The 20,390-nt window shown below is 33.7% G+C and overlaps 2 protein-coding genes across 4 annotated transcripts in view; both read right to left on the reverse strand.

Moving 5' to 3' along the window:
• Best2 (bestrophin 2) overlaps nucleotides 1–15,453 on the reverse strand; it is a 32,229-nt gene extending 16,776 nt beyond the window's left edge. Inside the window, exons 1-3 of one of the 3 annotated variants that reach the window (XM_089707993.1) lie at nucleotides 15,069–15,453; nucleotides 8,415–8,525; nucleotides 161–332 (exon numbers count right to left, since the gene is read on the reverse strand). In XM_089707993.1, the coding sequence (XP_089564119.1) occupies nucleotides 161–332; nucleotides 8,415–8,525; nucleotides 15,069–15,139 (354 nt within the window). In that variant the 5' untranslated portion in view covers nucleotides 15,140–15,453. The other 2 variants (XM_089707923.1, XM_089708065.1) reach the window with 2 other exon arrangements.
• A 4,344-nt stretch (nucleotides 15,454–19,797) lies between these two features.
• Nucleotides 19,798–20,367, reverse strand: LOC149491144 (uncharacterized). Its single transcript, XM_089700572.1, has one exon. It carries the CDS (start codon nucleotides 20,365–20,367, stop codon nucleotides 19,798–19,800), a length of 570 nt encoding a protein of 189 aa, XP_089556698.1.
• Between the last annotated feature and the right edge of the window lie 23 nt (nucleotides 20,368–20,390).

Here is a 20,390-nt window from a genome sequence, read left to right on the forward strand (position 1 = left end):
TTCGATGAACTATTTACAAAATATTGATTGATTCATACATAAGTTCAAAACAAAACGTGCACGGTCATACGATGCATAGATTAAGCGTTCAGACGTTGGAAGGGACACACGTCATGCAATAGCTGGAAGTTTAATACTTGTCTTTCTTTACTTTACTAACCGCTCCAGGTATCCCGGCTGATATGAAGAGGGCGAGCGTGTCGGGCCACGGCAGCAGCTTGTACTGCTCCCACCACCGCTTCACCACCAGGCTTACGTAAAAGCCCAGCACGAAAGATACTGGTATGGATTCACTCTGCGCGCCGAAGTACTGCCGCACCTTTTCGAATATCCTGCGAACATTTTGATAGTGTCGTAAAATAGTATAAGTTGAATTTAAATTTGGAATATTCATGAAGGTCTAGTTTGTCTATGACATAAAAACTTGTTTTCAAGTCTGTCTTAATATGTGCACAGATAAGACTACTGTAGGGGCGAGTAGCTGAATTAGAATTGTTAGAAATATGAACTAAAAATAAAAATTATGCAGTAAGGCATCACCAGTCACCACTGTGTACATTTATTCAAACACACATCACTAAAGTTCTTAAATAAATAAGTCCGTACATATAAAAGGAAATGTTTGAACTATCCATTGATAACATCACAATGTCGGCTACGAACGGTATAAAATGGTATAAACATGCATTGTCTTTCAGATTCTGATTACAAACCAACAGAAATGTTTAATGCAGTGAAATATTTGTCTTGACTACACGCGGAAACAATTTGATCAAATGTTACTTGCAATATCCACGCTCGATTTTATGCTTGTGAAATCGATGCATTACCGAGAGAAAATAACCGAGTACAGATTAATGTTGACTCCGCCTGTGTACCCTATTCAGATTCGACGATTTGTGTGTTCCTTTAATTATTCTCAACTTGATTGATGTGTAGAATAGAAGATAAATAAAAGCCTCGTATTTACTTTGAATGCCTCATCTATGTATTGAGTAGGGCATGCACCCGGGTTTACCCGGTTCCGAAAAACCCGGGTAAACCCGGGTTTTTTGATGATCTTGAGAACCGGGTCTGAATAGTATGAAACCCGGTTCTCCCGGTTCCGACCAATATATTAAAATATAAAGTATTATTTATATTTTGCTGCATTATTTTAACAAATTTATTGTATCTGGCAACCTCAGACTCACGTGCATTGCGAATTTACGTGCCACGCCTCAAACGTGGCTCCGATTGGTTGTCTAACCTTAGATGCTATAAGTTTCCTACGGTTGTATTACCAAAAAAAATTAGGCTTCGAAAATGACAAAAATTAGGCTACAGAAATATTTTTATTAGATTTCTCGTGAATTTGAAAAGCTGTTAATTTTACTGATTCATATTAAATGATCCAGTCATGTTTTTGTTTTTGATATCAAGCTGAAATTTATATCGAATACTCAAGTTTTCGGTCCCTTTTATGTGAAAAAGTCGAACTCACAAGCCAACGCATCAAAAGATACAGCCGTAAATGCTGAAAATTTTCGAAAATTTCGACATTCGCATGGGACTCAAAACCTACAGCTGGGTACTTTTCATGTTTTTATGTGATACTAGCCGTCCGCCCCGGCTTCGCCCGTGGTACATGTTTACGTTTTCTTTACATAAGAACCATCCTCGTACTTCAAGGAATATAATAAAAAAAGAATTATCGAATTCGGTTCAACCGTTCTCGAGTTATGCGCTTACCAACACATTTTGCGATTCATTTTTATATATAAGAAGATTATGATAACAAGAGCGCCGAGACAACCGTCAAAACGCTAAGGAATAGAATACGCTATCGATACAAATTGACATAAGCGTATGATGTTTTGCCTAAGGATTCGGTCACACTACCAATGACGACGACGACCACGAACAAAATTTTCATCCAGTCGAAATTAAACAAATTGTGCAAAACACAATTAAAAAAATTTTTTCGAGATCAATGGATAAAAAAATAGGTTTTTCGTAGAAACGGTAGCTCCTAGAAAAAAATGTATTTAACCTTTTTTATAGATAATTTTATGATGTACAATTTTGGTTCCAGGTGATTGTATGATAAACTTACCGTCTCGGCGAAAATCGCAAAAAAAAACTATTTTTTTATTAATTGACCTCGAATTAATTTTTTTCCGAGTACCGTAATGACGGGAGATTTAAATATTTTATTTTGAATAAATTTTGGCAAGATTTGAATTTTGGTCGTGGTCGTCATCGTCGTTGGTAGTGTGACCGAACCATTACCAAAATATCATGAGCTTATGTCAATAATTAGCGTACTTTTAGTACTATTAGTACTTTTATAAGACTGATAAATAAAGAGAAGTATTGAAATTTTGTTTCTTTATTAATTTAATAAAATAAGACACAAGCCGCGTAAAATAAAGGTCTATCAGGTACTTTTACAGTTACTTTTGTTTAATTTCGTATTTTTTTCGAAGTATTATAAAAGAACCGGGTAACCCGGTTCTACCCGGTTCTGAGCTCGATTTGGAACCGGGTTTCAAAAACTTGGAACCGGATCCGGTTCTGCATGCCCTAGTATTGAGTATCACCCGAAGAAAACGTGATTTAACCAACATAAAGCCATACGATATGACAGCTCCGCGGTCGTAATACAAACACGCCTTGCTTCATATATTTTGAGATCATTACTTAATAAAAAATATGATTGTGTAATTGTACAAAAAATCGATACATGAATCGGATCCAGAATTACAACTTTGATCTCTTTCGATTATGAACGTATAATTTTATATTTAGAATTATTATCATTAAAATTAAATTTGGGTGTATTCTTCAAAACACCTGTTCTTATACGTGTTATTAAGAGTGACACAAAGAGTGTAACTGATTACAGAAAATTGAGATATAAACAATATACCTAACTTCGTTCTGCGCTGTGACCGAGTTCAATAGAATTGAATATTATAACAATTCATCAAATGAAACTAGCATCGCGTCATGTTTATTTATCCGGACTGTCCACTCTTCAAAAGGCTTTTAACCTACATCCGGGGAAAGCTACTCTATACGTATATTTGTATCAATTATACCATTTAAAACCTAATTAATTAGCAAAATGTTGTTAAAGTACATTGAACTCGAAGATTTTTATTCCATTAAAGACAAGATCGCTAATAAAAAACTTCAGCGAGAAATTTATAGGAAATGGAAATATAAAGAAAGCTCTACAACTTTATTATAACAGCAATAGAGAAAACAAACAAGATTTTTGCATGTATTACAATAATATTATTTATACAAAATTACATCTTAGGTATACAGGGTGTCCCACTATTGGTATACTAAGCGCGAAGGGCCTTGTAGTTTTGCGTACACTGATCACGTAAAAAATACTTAAACAACAAAATTACGTCAAAAATTTTTTGCTATATTTTTCCTGAAAATCCATGTTTTCTTCTCTAGCTTCGCGCAGCCGGCATATACCGCTAATCTAATGTGAGCATTTTGTCTATGAAAACATAATCTTAAACGATAACTCACGTGCTAGTGGCAAAGTTGGGCGGGTTGCTTGTTATGGGTGTACAACATAGAGTTTTAAGAATTCATCTATTTGAATAAAAATTCGTCTGGAATTTTATAAGTATTTTTTACATACTCAGCGTATGCAAAACTATAACCTCCTTTGAGCTTAGTATACCAACAGTGGGACACCCTGTATATGAGCAGGTACTTCCCCCCGATTATTATGAGTTACAAATTTTAGAACGAACTCAAACCGTCGCGTCGCGTCGTAACTATATTTCCTTATGAAAAATATACATTTTATTGGTTTAAATTAATCTTCAACGGTAAAGAGGAAAAGCTTAAGTAGTAAACAGGTTTTATTTCTTTATTATTTTCAGTAACTTTGTTAATATTTCACAACTTTATCTGGTATACATATCAGCTTTCAATAACTCAACTATAATTAAAACAATCTAAAAATACAAGCCATTTACAAAGCTATAAAATGTATTCTACAATTAATTAACAGGATACAAAAGTATTATGAAAAAAATATCCAAGAAATCTGAGATAGGTAATGTCATTAATGAACCATGAAATGATATCAGTAATGTTCTGTGACCCTATTGACGGATAACGGGTGTAATTGATCTTGTAACTCTACCTTTACACTATGTAAAAGTGATCATTCAATTAATTAAAACATAATATATATAATTCCAATCTGTCAAGAGGTGTTTAAAAAATGTGTACGTCTCACATCCATACATGGAGACCCCTCTATCGCTGTTAGTTAAAGATTTTGAAATAGCAACTTATAATATTTTATTTTAAAGTTATGAAAGTTTTCAGACGCATTTGATGCATTGCATTTCAATAGGGGTTAAGTACAAAATTTGGCCTTTGGGGCATGCTAGTGTAAAGTTTAAAATTTGGTCCTTCGGGCATAAAAGATTGATCATTCACTGTTTGTAAAGAAAAGTTATCTCTAATCAAAATACTTATGAAAGATATCTGCGCTTTATACGAGAAATGGATCAGTTTCTGTACATATACAACACCGTGTAGCTTCTACGTAAAAACTTATAGTAAAGAACAGAAAAATCCCCGTAAATTTTAGTAGTGTCAATGAATAATGAGGGAAAAGACAGCGAATTTATTATAATTATAACATAAGGAAATTTCCATTTGACTACAGCCTATAATACCCTTGAAAAGCCTAATTTAAAATTTCCATCTGAAATCCCGATACTAACTTTTCAGCAGCGATTCAATTTCACTTAAAATTTATGTCAACTGAGCTCGTTAGGAGTTACGATATTGTAGTTCATAGTATAGTTTGTACAACTTCAAGGATATAAGGATATAAGATAATATGTATTATAAATATATTCTGATAACTTGCTTACACAAGTAGTAGGGTAATTATTTATTAAACATCTGCCTAAATCAATGCACCTACCTATATCATTCACTATGAATAGCAATCATCATAGGATTATACAAACCATACAGAGAGAATCTGCTAGACTACCTACTTTAAAATATTGAGGATGGCAACTGGGAGTGCAAAGAATTTTTGAAGAGAATTCGGAATTCGATATATCGAATAAAAATAAATAAAAAAAGACGGGTTGCACTCCGGGAGTGCCGGCAGAAGTGAAAACTTGATTATTATTTATTAACGTTCAGCATGTTTGATATTTTGGAATGGTATCCGTCTTACGCATGGAATATAAGGGCTAAAAAAAAAATATCCGTCTTACGCTTTTTCGATCAGGCCACGTGTCCTGACGCGAGTTTAAGATTTTATACCCAACGCCGCTAAAGAAGTTTTCATTTCAATAATTACTAGCTGGCCAGCAGACGTTGTTGTGCCCAATTCCCTGTTTTTGTGTTTCTCTGCATAAGAACATTCATTGAACATTAACGAAAACATTAAAAAATGGCGAATCTGTAGAGCTATTCTGGAATTTTATGCTTAGCAATACTTTTGGCGATACATTTATATTATGTAGATTAATGGATATTTATAAAAAGTTAAATCACACGTTTATCCTCATATAAGCATGTTTTCTCAAACAAGATTTATTTAAAAAAGCAAATAGTTATAACAACCGATCTTCTAAGAAACATAAAAGCATTTTCTTTATCAGTAAGTTGTGTGAGTAAGGCTTATGTAAATAAATGCATTTGTGTTTGCTGTATAATTTTAACACCTTCGTCATTTTACCTTTTATGTTTTACAATTCTTGTTATCTAAACTTACATATAAAGAGGAAAGGTAATTTTTTGTTGTTAGTAATATAAAAGTAAATTTCACCATTTGGTACACACATTTTAGAAACAAATAAGAATTATTAATTATTGTAGAAAACAAAAATGAAACAAACTATGAATAATCCTGATTCTTTAATTTTATAGACTACAAGACAATACACAAACTCTTCAATAAAATACCTAACAAAAATACGAAGCAAGATTTTCTTAGTAAGCATCTGGCTTCTATTATTATGATATAATTTAAGTAAATAATGAACGTTGTCTATTTGCATATGAAGAGGTGAAACAGGAAGGAAAAATAGTGCAAAATATAGCATAATAATAAATGCACGTTCTATGCAAGAATATGCAACCTTGATGCAATTGTTTCCGCTGATTAAAACAAAATGGCTGTAAAATTAAGTCGCGTGAGATAATTGTTGGGTAAAACGTGTCTTTGCGTATTATTTTTTTGCTTATTCGTGTGGGTGTAAAGCTAATTTGGCATAGCTGGCGCACGTTTGCATTAACGTCATTGGAACGTCACACACTATATGTGAGAATTATATTGCAATGTTTGGACAAAACTGTAAACGATGGTCATTTTCAAAAGTGAGATAGCAGTTAGCTTGTTAGCAAATTTTTACAGTTTGTCCTTAATTTTTTATTAAAATAATTTTATGTTACGTCAATGAGATCGCTTTGGAATCTATCTTGATATTATTTGAACGTAAAATAATCGGAATCCATTCTAAACATAAGAAGATATAACCACAGTATTACAATAATATTACAGTATTACAATAACCCTTTATGGAATTATCAATTATTTTATGTTTTAAAACTAATGAGCTTTTTTTATTTATTACCGATAACCTTACATTTTTACAAATTACTAATACCTACATGCGATCATGGTTTACCGTGTACCTAATGATCCAATACAACAAATACGAATATTTCGTAACCCTAGCTGGTAGAGAAGTAAAAACTAACGAGGATATCTATTATGAATCAGATTTTATTATGAAAGGCCTACGCGTACGGTCAACCAATCCGTTATTGAATAGCCGGACTAAAAAAAGTTAAATATTAATACTATCAAACGTAAAAATACGTACATATTAAAATTGCAATAAATATGCAAACTTCAAATAAAGTATATACTAAAATCTCAAAAATAGCGTTCATATATTTTGACACTTTGTGTATAGATTCCTATACGTACTAAATTAAATACAGTTGAAACGGTTCTACGAAGTAGATTTCAAAGCGTTTTCGCAGTGCTAGAGAGTCAATAGAGCATTGTAGAAAAGAGCTTTCATTAAACTTACAGTTAAAATGAGGACTTTAAAGGGATTTTAGCCTTTCAAACTCAAACTCAAACTCAAACATTTATTTATTCAATTAGACTTCTTCTAGATAAGCACTTTAAAAACGTCATTAGGTACATATTTTTAACATTTAAGTACCACCGATTCGGAAAGCAGTAGGTATCTACGGAGAAGAACCGGCAAGAAACTCCATAGTTGCTCTTTAAGTTTATAACTACGCTTATATTATTGAAAACCTTTAGCCCGTTATTGACGAAAAGTGAAGCGGTGGTCTTTTCAGAGCGACGTGTTTTGGTTCCAACTTTAATAGCATCATTAAAATTTGTTTAACGTATGGCATGTGAATATGCACCTTAGAATAAGTCAAAGAGGTTCTATTTTGCTTTGAGAATCGCTACTCGCCAGCAAAGAGATTATAGGGCTTAATACTTGATAGATTAAAATTAGAGATTTTCCTCATAAATGAATAATCGAGTAAATTTTCAATAGGAACATAATTTCACTAGAAATATGTACATAAAAGAGTGTGAAAATTCCAGCTATTTGACGACATTTTCGAGACAGGTATATGAAAAATGTCGATAAGAAGTGAATTGTTTTGATTCCGTGAATTAGATGGGTATACATTTAACTGCTGAAAAAACTTCTATCCAGCTATGTTAATAATTATGTGTAAGTATGTGCTTTAAATTAAATAAATAAATAAATAAATTACCACCTCATAATATATTATTACAAATTAAAGTTTTGTTTTATTTTTCGTTCCATTTCTAAAGATATATGAGACGGCATTAACTAATGTTGGAATGATATTCATATGTTACGAACATAGACCGATCGCTAAACAAGGTAATAGTTACTTACAACAAATATTTAAAATTAATATCAATATCAGCCAATACCTATACAATTAGATTTCATTTCATGCTCTTGCATATCGATAGGAAAGTGAAGTTTACTCAAATATAAACGTAATAGTAATACGAATTTACACAGGTGCAACGCAATCTCACCGTATGCAGCCTCGGTAGTGTATCATAAAAGTTGATGTGATTTTCTCAGTTGGAAATTGGTTTTATCATTTTTGAGTAAGAGATTTTCAGAAACATTTGTATTAGGTACAATTTAAAATATATTTTTTTTGTCTGATTATTTGATTCATTTAGATTTAATATTCTTCATTTAGAAATATAAATAATTGTTGGCCATCATTTTGATACTCGGAATCGATCGCTTTAATTAGCAAGATGTATCTATAAGGCCTAAGCCTTTATGAATAGTGTAAGAATCGCTAATGATTCCAGTAATTGCTAAACTCACCTTTGTTGTTGCTCAGTCATAGCAAATCGATATAATAAATTGATAGTGTAATATAATGTGAGGTATGCTAGTAATTCGCGCCACACCAACTTATAGACACTTCCACGCCATCTGCAAAGGAAAAATACTTTGATTAACGACTTTTAGGGTCAAGAAGCTTATACAAATTAAGTTAAATAATTTATAAATAAGTATTACCTTAATCTTGCATGCATAAAGATATACCTACGTTGAAGGACATATTATTATAGTATCTTGATTCAAAACTGCTTTATGTATCGTACTCAAGATAGGATATTTAGTTGGCACTTTAAATAGTTGTGCTTTACGAGTATGTTACGGAAAAACTAGTAGGTAAATGAATGTTGTTATGATAACCTGTATAACTTGTATCATAGGTATTTTTGGAAAATTTACAAAACCCAACTTATCCGGAAGGACTTTGGACACTGTACTTAATGTAAACAAAAAGTAATAAGTTAATTTTGTATCTACAATATTGAGTAGGTATTAATTTCTGGATGCATAACATTAACTATGCATTTGGATGTCCATAGAAAAGCAGCTGTAAGCAGTTGCAATAGCAGTTTATACTTGAGTAAATATGGTGTAAAGTCTAGACCAATGAAGAGCGATTCTTTAAAAACAAAACAAGTGAATCGAAAGCGCCTGGGTCCCCGCACGGAACCGCGGTCTATTCATTCGGTGTAAAGCCGAACAAACCACGAACCGTGAACGTTTTTGTAATAATTATCATTTCTCCTTCATTATCAATTACAAACGCGCTTACTTTCAAGTGTTACGTAAACGTCAATTATTGTACGATGATAACTGTATTGTTTGGGAAATTAACATATATATACGTAGTTAGTATGTACTTACAATTTCGCAGTACCATGATCGTTACTCTATTTTGTTCGACATCCTAAATCTAGATAGAAATAAGGATATTTTTTGAGTGGGAATTTGATGGTCTTCAGATTTATAGTACTTTTCAGAGGGTAAATGAATGGAAAAAAGATATAAAACATTTAACACAAGTCAGATGACGTTGCAAGTAGGGCATGCAGAACCGGATCCGGTTCCAAGTTTCTGAAACCCGGTTCCAAATCGAGCTCAGAACCGGGTAGAACCGGGTTACCCGGTTCTATTATAATACTTCGGAAAAAATACTAAATTAAACAAAAGTAGTGTCATATTTTATTAAATTAATAAAGAAACAAAATTTCAATACTTCTCTTTATTTATCAGTCTTATAAAAGTACCTTGGCCCTTAGTCAAACGTCAGTATCGCCAAGGAATAGAAATTGCTAACGCTAATTATTGACACAAGCTCATGATATTTTGGTAATGGTTCGGTCAAACTACCAGCGACGATGACGACCACGACCAAAATTCAAATCTTGCCAAAATTTATTCAAAATAAAATATTTAAATCTCCCGTCATTACGGTACTCGGAAAAAAATTAATTCGAGGTCAATTAATAAAAGAATAGTTTTTATTGCGATTTTCGCCGAGATGGTAAGTTTATCATACAATCACCTGGAACCAAAATTGGACATCATAAAATTATCTATAAAAAAGGTTAAATACATTTTTTCCTAGGAGCTACCGTTTCTACGAAAAACCTATTTTTTTATCCATTGATCTCGAAAAAATAGTTTTAATTGTGTTTTGCACAATTTATTTAATTTCGACTGGATGAAAATTTTGTTCGAGGTCGTCGTCGTCGTTGGTAGTATGACCGAATCCTTAGGCAAAACATCATACGCTTATGTCAATTTGTATCGATAGCGTATTCTATTTCTTAGCGTTTTGACGGTTGTCTCGGCGCTCTTGTTATCATAATATCACATAAAAACATGAAAAGTACCTACCCTGCTGTAGCTTTTGAGTCCCATGCGAATGTCGAAATTTGCGAAAATTTTCAGCATTTACGGCTGTATCTTTTGATGCGTTGGCTTGTGAGTTCGACTTTTTCACATAAAAGGGACCGAAGACTTGAGTATTCGATATAAATTTCAGCTTGATACCAAAAACAAATAGTTTGGAAAATCCAAAAGTGCACGCCTCATAATTTTTTTTTAATAATTATTTATTAATTATTATTTTTGTTTATTTAATAACAATTAACCACATCGAATCAGACCCTGAAAAATGAAAGGGTTCTATTTCTGAGCATACTCAAGCGTAAGAGAAAAAAAAAGACTCGATTAGTAAAGTATTTCGGTCGCTATCGTGTTAACAAGAAAATCCTCCGCACATACAGACACACGGACGTCCAAGACAGAACTTTTTTAAACTGTTTTTTAACTAGTTTAAATAACAAAAATGACATCAAAAATATCATGAATGTTAAAAATAGTGTTTTTTCTTAATATGTGTGTGTATGTATGTATCTTACAAGTGCAATGTATGATACATAAAGACATTTTAAGTTTAAAAAATCAGATGTTTTGCGCGAAGTGACAGTAGTACCCACCTCAACGCTTCGCTTATGAGGCGTGCAAAACATGACTGGATCATTATATGAATCAGTAAAATTAACAGCTTTTCAAATTCACGAGAAATCTAATAAAAATATTTCTGTAGCCTAATTTTTGTCATTTTCGAAGCCTAATTTTTTTTGGTAATATAACCGTAGGAAACTTATAGCATTTAAGGTTAGACAACCAATCGGAGCCACGCTTGAGGCGTGGCACGAAAATTCGCGATGCACGTGAGTCTGACGTTGCCAGATACAATAAATTTCTTAAAATAATGCAGCAAAATATAAATAATACTTTATATTTTAATATTTTGGTCGGAACCGGGAGAACCGGGTTTCATACTATTCAGACCCGGTTCTCAAGATCATCAAAAAACCCGGGTTTACCCGGGTTTTTCGGAACCGGGTAAACCCGGGTGCATGCCCTAGTTGCAAGTACCTATCAACTTTATAGTATTGTTCTAGTACAAATGGTGACTCTTATTTTTTCGTTCATTTCATTTAGGGATAACTTGGATGTTAATAAATATTTATAGAGTATATTTTTGTTATCTATACATACCTATATTAACGTATAGTTAGGTACCTAATAAAAATATACATACCTACCTAGTTCAACATAATATGTACCACCTTATAGTTATATACTCTGGATCCTGTTAAATGTAATTTCGATTCAATTTATAAATTAATTTAAAACCGAGAAAATGTTGCATTTCAATGTTGTTATTATAAATTGTAATCCGTTTCCAGGATCTGAAACGTGGGAGTATAATAAATTAGTCAAGGTCATTGAAACAACTTTCCGGTGCATAAATAGAAGAATAAGAATTGCATAGGTACACAATGATTTGTTCCCAACTCTATATAGCGAGTTGCATTCATAATGACAACTACGAGTACTAGATTTAACAGAAAGTTTATTAATAGCGTAGATAATTAAAATGCAGACTCTTGTTTGCAACAGGGCACAATGTAACGTGGAGCAAACAGCGAAACTCGTTTTGTCTTAACTTAGGTAAAAAACTGAAGTTTAATTTGTATTTTATTTGCGTGTCTAATCGCTCAAGCAAGATTTGTGATTCCGACACCGATACAAAACAATGACAGAAAGACATTTTTTACAATATTCGCTTGCTTTGTAATTGTACTTAGGTACCTACTTATCTACTCATTAATGATCTGCGGAATCTTTTTATATTTATTCGTTATAAAACGTACTTAATCTGACGTCAGACTTATGATATTGAACAAAGGCGCTGGTCGCAAATAAATTGACGCAGAGATTTTCTCACTAAAACCTTTAATATAATGTTGAGCAATATATAGCCAAACTCAAAAAGTGTAAAGTTTAATTCATAAACAACCAATGTTAGTACTTATCCAATACTGAAGAATGTGTAAAATATTTAAAAAATCAACGATAGACCGAAAAAGGACTGGAGTTCAGTATCAGTACCTAAATATTAATAATTTTATTATGTCATACCTACCTAGGTAATAAAGTTTGATGTAGGTATAACTTTGTACCAGTAGTGTAAATTACAATAGCGAAATTAAAGTGCAACTAATTACACTGTTGTCTTCATTGTTATAACCTATCGATAGTAGAATCAATTAAACGTCCAATGTAATCCAATTAATGACGTTCTGGTTCTAGGTCAGTGTACCGAATATCAAACTTTTTGGCTACATTTGTAAGCTTAGGTGACATTTTTTATATAGGTACCAGTAAGTTCCTACATAGTAGATAAGTGATGAAGGCATTGTCCATTGATATAATACCTACTAGATTTCCGCCCGCGGCTTCGCCCGCGTTTTCAAAGGAAAACCCGCATAGCTCCCGTTCCCGTGGGATTTCCGGGATAAAACCTACCCTATGTGTTAATCCAAGTTACTTTCTATATGTGTGCTAAATTTCATTGTAATCCATTCAGTAGTTTTTACGTGAAAGAGTAACAAACATCCATACATCCATACTTACAAACTTTCGCCTTTTTAATAGTATAGTAGGATGTAATAGTAGGGGAGCCCAGGATGCTAAATGTGGATTTACTCGAGCGTCACGGGAACCTATTAGAATTGGTAGATTAGACCATAGCGAGAAAAAAAGGTCCTATAATGTTTTCACTTTTAGCGGTGGGGAAGGGTTTTTTGATTTTTTTTAATTTAAAAAAGAAAAAAATTGGCTTGGAAATACTCAAGCGCGTTAGATATTGATATTTTGCATGCTCCAGGACGTCACTGAAAAAAAGTATACGTTAATCTGACGATTTAAGTGGCGATTTAATCGCTATGAAGAAAGGGTAAAAAATTAAAGTAATATTATTCGAGCGCGTCAGATTAATATATGGGGGGGTTAATTACAATATAAGAAGTCCCCATTTCGCTAATCTGACGATTCGAGCTCAACCTTAGGGAATTATGGATTATTCAAATTTTCCAGCGGGGCCCCTGAGCGCACCCACCAACCACTACTGCTCATATTGACTAGAGGTACTAATGAATAGCTAAGGTACCGTCCCTTATAGTAATCTGACGCGCTCGAGTAAATCCCAAAATCCCCTCTTGGCCTCCCCTACTATAAGCGGTTGAATAAAGTTTGAGTTGTACTGGAAGGCTTGTCAACGTATAATATATGTACCTATCTGTATCCTTCAGAATCAGTGTAACATAGGCCTCGTTTGAACTGGTTTCTATAAGGTTTTTTAATTATTCTTCTTTTATTTCCCTTTAAAACTTGTATATACCTATATTAGAGCAGCTTGTATTTTAATAGCTTTGAATTAGGTACTTGAGACTACTCGGTAATTCTGAAGTTGCCCGTTGACACGCAAGAAAGTTATCTTGGCAAGCAACTAAAATAGCACTTATAAATATTTAAGGGTATCAATTAAATCGCATGAAATAACCAATTCTTTTCTAAGATCCTCTATTATTGATAGTTTCGTTGATAAATAACTATCATTTAAAGTTGTATACAAATTCTTCTGCCGCAGATTTTTTTGTTGCCGTAATAAATTGCAAGATTTCAATTAAGGATTCTTTCAACAACGTAACATTTTTTCAACAGGTTCTTTTATATAATCGTATCGTTTTTAATAGAAAGTTTTTATAAGTTTTATCGACTATTTTTCCGCTAGTTTATTTATTTATTCGTCCCATCCGCGTTTTAGGTGGAGACTGAATGGGTATATTATTATTGTAAACGAATTATTGAATCGTATCGCATGTACAACTATCTGTGTCGTTTGTTACATATTTGAGATCTCTATTAAATTGATTTGCTGAGTTTACCGTTGAGTTTCATTTGTAAAATAAGCAAAACAAATAGGTAGTCAAACAACTCTGCATAGCGGTATCTAGGCAGAATTCTAACACGATTCTATTTATTCTTTCATGAAATAAGTAACGCAAAATTATTATCGCTACTATTATTATTATATTCAAGTTGCTTTTAAATTCATAACATATGGTAAATAAGTATAGCGTAAAATTTGTAGTGCCTATGATGAAGTGTGAACAAATATTAAATACATAAAGCCACGTAGAAATCATAAAATGACTTCACTGAAGGCACAGGAATATATTTTATTACTCTACTCTAGTGTAGTCTAAAAAAATACTCAAATGTTATTTACTAAAGGTTATTTATCAGCTGTGTCTGATTGATTTGAAAAGGTATTAATCATCTGACTTATGCGTCACAGTTAACTTTCGCCACATTTCGTTGTCAGGGCCAAGCTACGACCAGCATTGAACACTAGTCACTAGCTCACTTTGGACTAATCAAAACCATCACCTCGACGGCGACAACTCCAAGGCCAACTCAGTGTTATTCTCTACAATCTCAAATTTCTGTATTTAAAACATTAAACGGTTCAAGTTGGATGCAAATGTTAACCATAGTAATGAGAGTTGGGTGGTGTTAAACGTACTTAACAAAAGTCGTACGTCACAATAGCTGGAGGAGGAGCCATTGTAATGTAATAACAATTGTGGCAACAGGCAAACGGCCTGCAATTTAATCACGTACGTATGTACTGTCGACGCTCGGAACAGCTGTTCAGGTTACTGAGAGCCTGCGGCCGTGGACCAGGGTCGATATTGTAAACATTCAGCTACACCTCATTCTTCTCGCTCTGCCGATACACACACAACTTACTTCAACAATATTCGCCAGAAACAACCGAAACTGCTGCCATTTGGAACTTCACCGGCATATGATATAGTCATGTCGAACGCAGTTTAACAACTATAAAATTAATATTTATTTATACACACACACGTTTTGTTGGCGCGCACACGCGGAAAATTAAATACGTTTTAGAAAGTAATAAAAAGTTTTTCGACGTTAGTAACTAAAGAAGGCGAAGAGGAATAATTTTTGAAAAAAATCACTGTTATTTAGTTACATTCTGATTTAATGTTATGCACTCTGCCTTCCCCGAATTGTTATAATACATAAAGGTATGGCGCACGATAGCACCGGTTCCAAACGCAGCGGCAACTGTGACTGATGAATGGTAACTTGTCTGGCTGGTATGTTGGTCAAACTTCAAGTTGCTCGCTATGTGTTGACGCGCGGGCGGCTGCGTGCGCGCAGGCTGTCCCGCAACTTCTGTCAACAACCTTACACGGAGTGCTAGCGTTCCACTAGATGGCGCTTTAACTAAAACTAACCAAAAGCTTTTTATACAACCTAACAATCTTCGTTACAGTAATCAATATACATATAATAAAATTCTAGAAAAGTGGTGTCTGTACAATGAAAATATGTAAAAAAAAATTAGCAGGGGTTATTACTAAATCGATCCCAAACCCAAAACTGTTGTTAAAAAAATTTTTGTCTGTTTGTCTGTTTGTCTGTTTGTCTGTATGTTTGAACACGCTAATCTCAGAAACGGCTTATCCGATTTAGATGCGGTTTTCACTAATATATTGTGGTAAGCTTCATTTAACATTTAGTGTTTATTTCATGTCAATCGGTTCATAAATAAAAAAGTTATGACCATTTAAGTAATCACAGCGAACATTTGCTAAGGCATTCTATACATGAATTACTTTATTACGTAAATTATACGCTAAAGTTATTCCTTGACATGTCCAGATGATCATATCGAAAGTCCCCAAGCGTGGGGGGGGGGGGTGGTTATGCTGAGGGGGTAGTAGGGGGGTCAAAGGACCTTTATTTAGATTTTTGCTCATAAGTCTAAAACCAGCACAAATATGTAGCATTATGGTTACTTCTAGGTAAATTTTCTATATAAAAGGTCTTTGAAATTATGTCGTAGGTATTATTTTTAACCCCCGACGCAAAAAGAGGGGTGTTATGTCCGCTATGTGTGTATTGCGTGTCTGTCTGTGCCACCGTAGCTCGCTAACGGGTAATACCAATTAGATGCGTTTTTTTGTTACATTAGTTGTTTATTATATTACTAGCTTTCCGCCTGCGGCTTCGCCCGCGTTTTCAAAAAAAAACCCGCATAGTTCCCGTTCCCGTGGGATTTCCGGGATAAAACCTAGCCTATGTCACTCAGAAATGATGTAGCTTTCCAACAGTGAAAGAATTTTTCAAATCTGCCAAGTAGTTTCGGAGCCTATTCAATTCATACAAACAAACAAACAAAAAATCAAACCTTTCCTCTTTATAATATTAGTATAGATATAGGGGTAAGTGGGAATGAAAATAACGAATGTTAGTTGTTAATGTAGGTTGTTAATGTAGGTTATACCCAAGTGATATATCAAATGAAAATAGACGACATGTCAGAAACAATTAGTCAAATTTTATCAAAATCGGTTCATCCATTTATTTGATATAGGGGTAAAAGTGGAAATAAATAAATGAATTTTATCAAATATACTCAAGTGACGTATCTAATGAAAGACATGACGTGTAAAGTACAATAAGACATATTTTATCAAAATTGGTTCATCCATTTATTGGATAAAAGTGGCAATAAAAGTTGTCAAATATACCTAAGTGGCATATCAAATGAAAGGGCATGACCTGACGTGAGAAGTATAATGAGGCATAGGTATTTAATCAAAATCGGTTCATCCATTTATTATATAGAGGGGTAAAAGTGGGAATGAAAAAAAACGAATGTTGTCTGTTATACCCAAGTGATATATCAAATGAAAAAAGATGACCTGTCAGAAACAATTAAGTAGTCCAATGTTATCAAAATCGGTTCATCCATTTATTTGATATAGGGGTAAAAGTGGGAATAAATAAATAAATTTTATCAAATATACTCAAGTGACTTATCTAATGAAAGACATGACGTGTAAAGTACAATAAGACATATTTTATCAAAATTGGTTCATCTATTTATTGGATATAGGTATAAAAGTGGGAATAAAAGTTGTCAAATAATATACCCAAGTGGCATATCAAATGAAAGGGCATGACCTGACGTGAGAAGTATGATGAGGCATATTTAATCAAAATCGGTTCATCCATTTATTGATTTATAGCGGTAAAAGTGGGAATGAATAATCGAATGTGGTCAAATAATATAATCAAGCGGCATATCAAATGACGTGTGAATTACAATTAGTCATGTTTTATCAAAATTGGTTAATCTGTTTATTACATATAGGGCACCTTAGAGGTGATAGTGGGGATAAATAATCCAAATGGAGTAGGTACCAAACGAAAGGATATGACATGTACATAATATATAGGTATGATTAGACATGGTTTAGATCAAAATCGGTTCTGCCATTTACTAGGGGTGAAAGGGAAAAGTTGAACGTCTTTGAAAGTAGAAGGAATATGGGAGCGGGAGAATAACCACATCCTGGAAATTTTGAACTCTTCTGTACCTAAGTTTTATACCTAGCTCAGTTTAGTAATAAATTTTACTAACAGTTCTTTTGTGTTATTATTTATTTTATTTCTTAACTTTATAATAATGTGTAAGTACTTATAATTTAGTTGTATATGATAGTACGTGTTTCAAGACGTGTTTACTCAATAATTGTGTGTTAAGTAGTAACTACTATGCAGTCACTATTCCACGCGGACGAAGTCGCGGGCACAGCTAGTGATATAATATGTATGAACATAAAATTATAATGTTTTTCATAATAGTGTATAAGCATATTTCATAATTTTATGTAGACACATATAATTTCATTATTATAAATTGCGCACATTTAAATGATACAATGTAAGAAAATACACGAGCGCGTAAGCGAATGATGCCAACTACATTGCTTAGAATTGTATTTATTACCAAATCTTCCATTCATATTTGTATATATTTACATAATATACTTAGTATGGACTATGGAGGAGATATTAGGTACATTTTGGTAACGAAAATAAAATAGTTGTTCATAATTATTATACCTATCCACTTCAATACTTAGTTCTACTTAGGTATACATTTTTCGTGCATTTTTTACTTAAGTAATTAACTTTTGTAAATAATAAAAAAAATGTTTATTGTTTATTAAATATATGTCTATACTGTCGAACGAATTGAAATTATTAGTGTAGGTATTTCGGTAAGTGCGGCTTCTAAATTTTTAATTTTAAGTGTAGTTAACGTTATTATACTTTATTGCAATTGTGTATACATATTAGGTATCACCCTAAAAATTAAAACGTTTAAACATCACATGTAGTAAGTACATACTTTTTTAGTTTTTGTCATCTTGAACTAAATCCAAAATCCTTTGGCAAGTATCCAATACTTTTTATCTAGTAATTTCACACTTCTTTAAGGTGTTGCTTAAAATTAATTAGAACTCCAAGTTGGCTAATTAATTTTTACGATTCACTTAGAGTTAGACCATAGAAATCTAAATAACAAGACACATAGAAGTGCTATAATGTCATAATTCGTATGAAAACCGCTGTCGCCAAAATCAACACATTTAAACCGATAGCTAAACAGTACACACAAGTAAACTATGCCTTTAATTGGACAGCTTGATTTTAGTGAAAACTAACTTAAATATTAAATTAAGCTTTTTAATATGTATCCTAACGCACGAATTTACGGTTTATTTTAGAATAACATCCCTAAGTATATGAGACGTTTTGTTTATTTTTGCTCCAATACGCAAAAATTCGGCTTTTCTACAACAGAGGTTGTCAATTTTCAATAGATATAACTTTGAACATAAATTCATAGAAATAAGGTTGAAATTTGTGTAAAACGTGATAATAAGAATGGTCGACTGTGTCATTCATTGTTATTTCGATTACTATGGTGACACTCGCAATACTTGTAAATATTCTATAATTTTAAGGAAAAACGGCAATATTTATATACAAAAATACTTACCGGTGAAATTTTATTCCTTTATTAGTATAATTACAATTTATGGAAGAATTTCCGCACTGGGAAATGCTGTAACACACCATGTTTACTCACGCACGTGTCAGGAACAACTGAACAAGCGACCACCAAGCGACGAACAGACTTGTGGCATGGTAACCACCTGAGCGGCGACAATGTCACGCGCGCTTACCACTTCTATTGCCTTGTTATTTAGATTTCTATGAGTTAGAGACCCTTATTAATTTATCCCTTACTCTGAACGTGGTCGTCATATTGTCGGGAGGTATAGAATTAGGATAGCAGCTGCAGCAGGTGTATAGTGTAGTTGGTATGTTGATTATACTTACTTACTTACTTACTATCTGGCGCGGTGACCCCAAAGTGGGTCTTGGCCTCCGACAGCAAGAGACGCCACTTATCCCGGCACGGAGCGATGTTTTCCCAGTCTCTTCTGTGCAGTGTCACTAGATCGTTGGTTACTTGGTCTGCCCAGCGATACTTAGGGCGGCCGACTGGCCGGCGGCCTGAAGGACGTCCCAAGTAAGCCCGCTTAGCAGCACGATCATCTTCCATTCGCATTACGTGGCCTAATCATCGTAGCCTGTGCGCTTTCACCTCTCCTAAGATGTTCGGTTCGTCGAAAAGTGTCTCTAGCTCCTTATTTGTTCTCACTCTCCAACTGTCGTCACCTGAGCGGATCGGGCCTAGTATTTTTCGGAGTACTTTGCGTTCCGTTACGAGGAGTTTCATTTCTTCCTTTTGGGTGAGCGTCCAGGTTTCGCAGCCGTACATAAGTATCGGCCTTATCACAGTTTTGTATATTCGGAACTTTGTACGTCTGCTTAATAGTTTGGACACAGGTATCTTGTGTAGGCCTGCGTTACGCCGCAAAGTGTTTTGGACACGAAGTTCGATCTCCTCTTCTCTACTATTAGTGTCGGTTACAGGAGTTACAGGACATCCAAGATACTTAAATGTGGCTACACCCTTGAAGATGGAGTCTCCAACGGTAAGATCTTCACGCTTTTGTCTTGTATTTCTATATCGGCGCATGTGCTGGTACTCCGTTTTTGTATCGTTGATACTCAGCCCAATCTTTGCGGCTTCTTCTTTGAGGCATGCCACAGCTTCTGTCACTTGCTGCTTTGTTTCCCCTACCATTGCAAGATCGTCAGCATATCCAA

This window comes from Colias philodice, chromosome 1 (assembly GCF_061535455.1).
Source record: "Colias philodice isolate Cphi_HAF_F1 chromosome 1, ilColPhil1 Martin Lab GWU primary, whole genome shotgun sequence".
Lineage (NCBI taxonomy): Eukaryota > Metazoa > Arthropoda > Insecta > Lepidoptera > Pieridae > Colias > Colias philodice.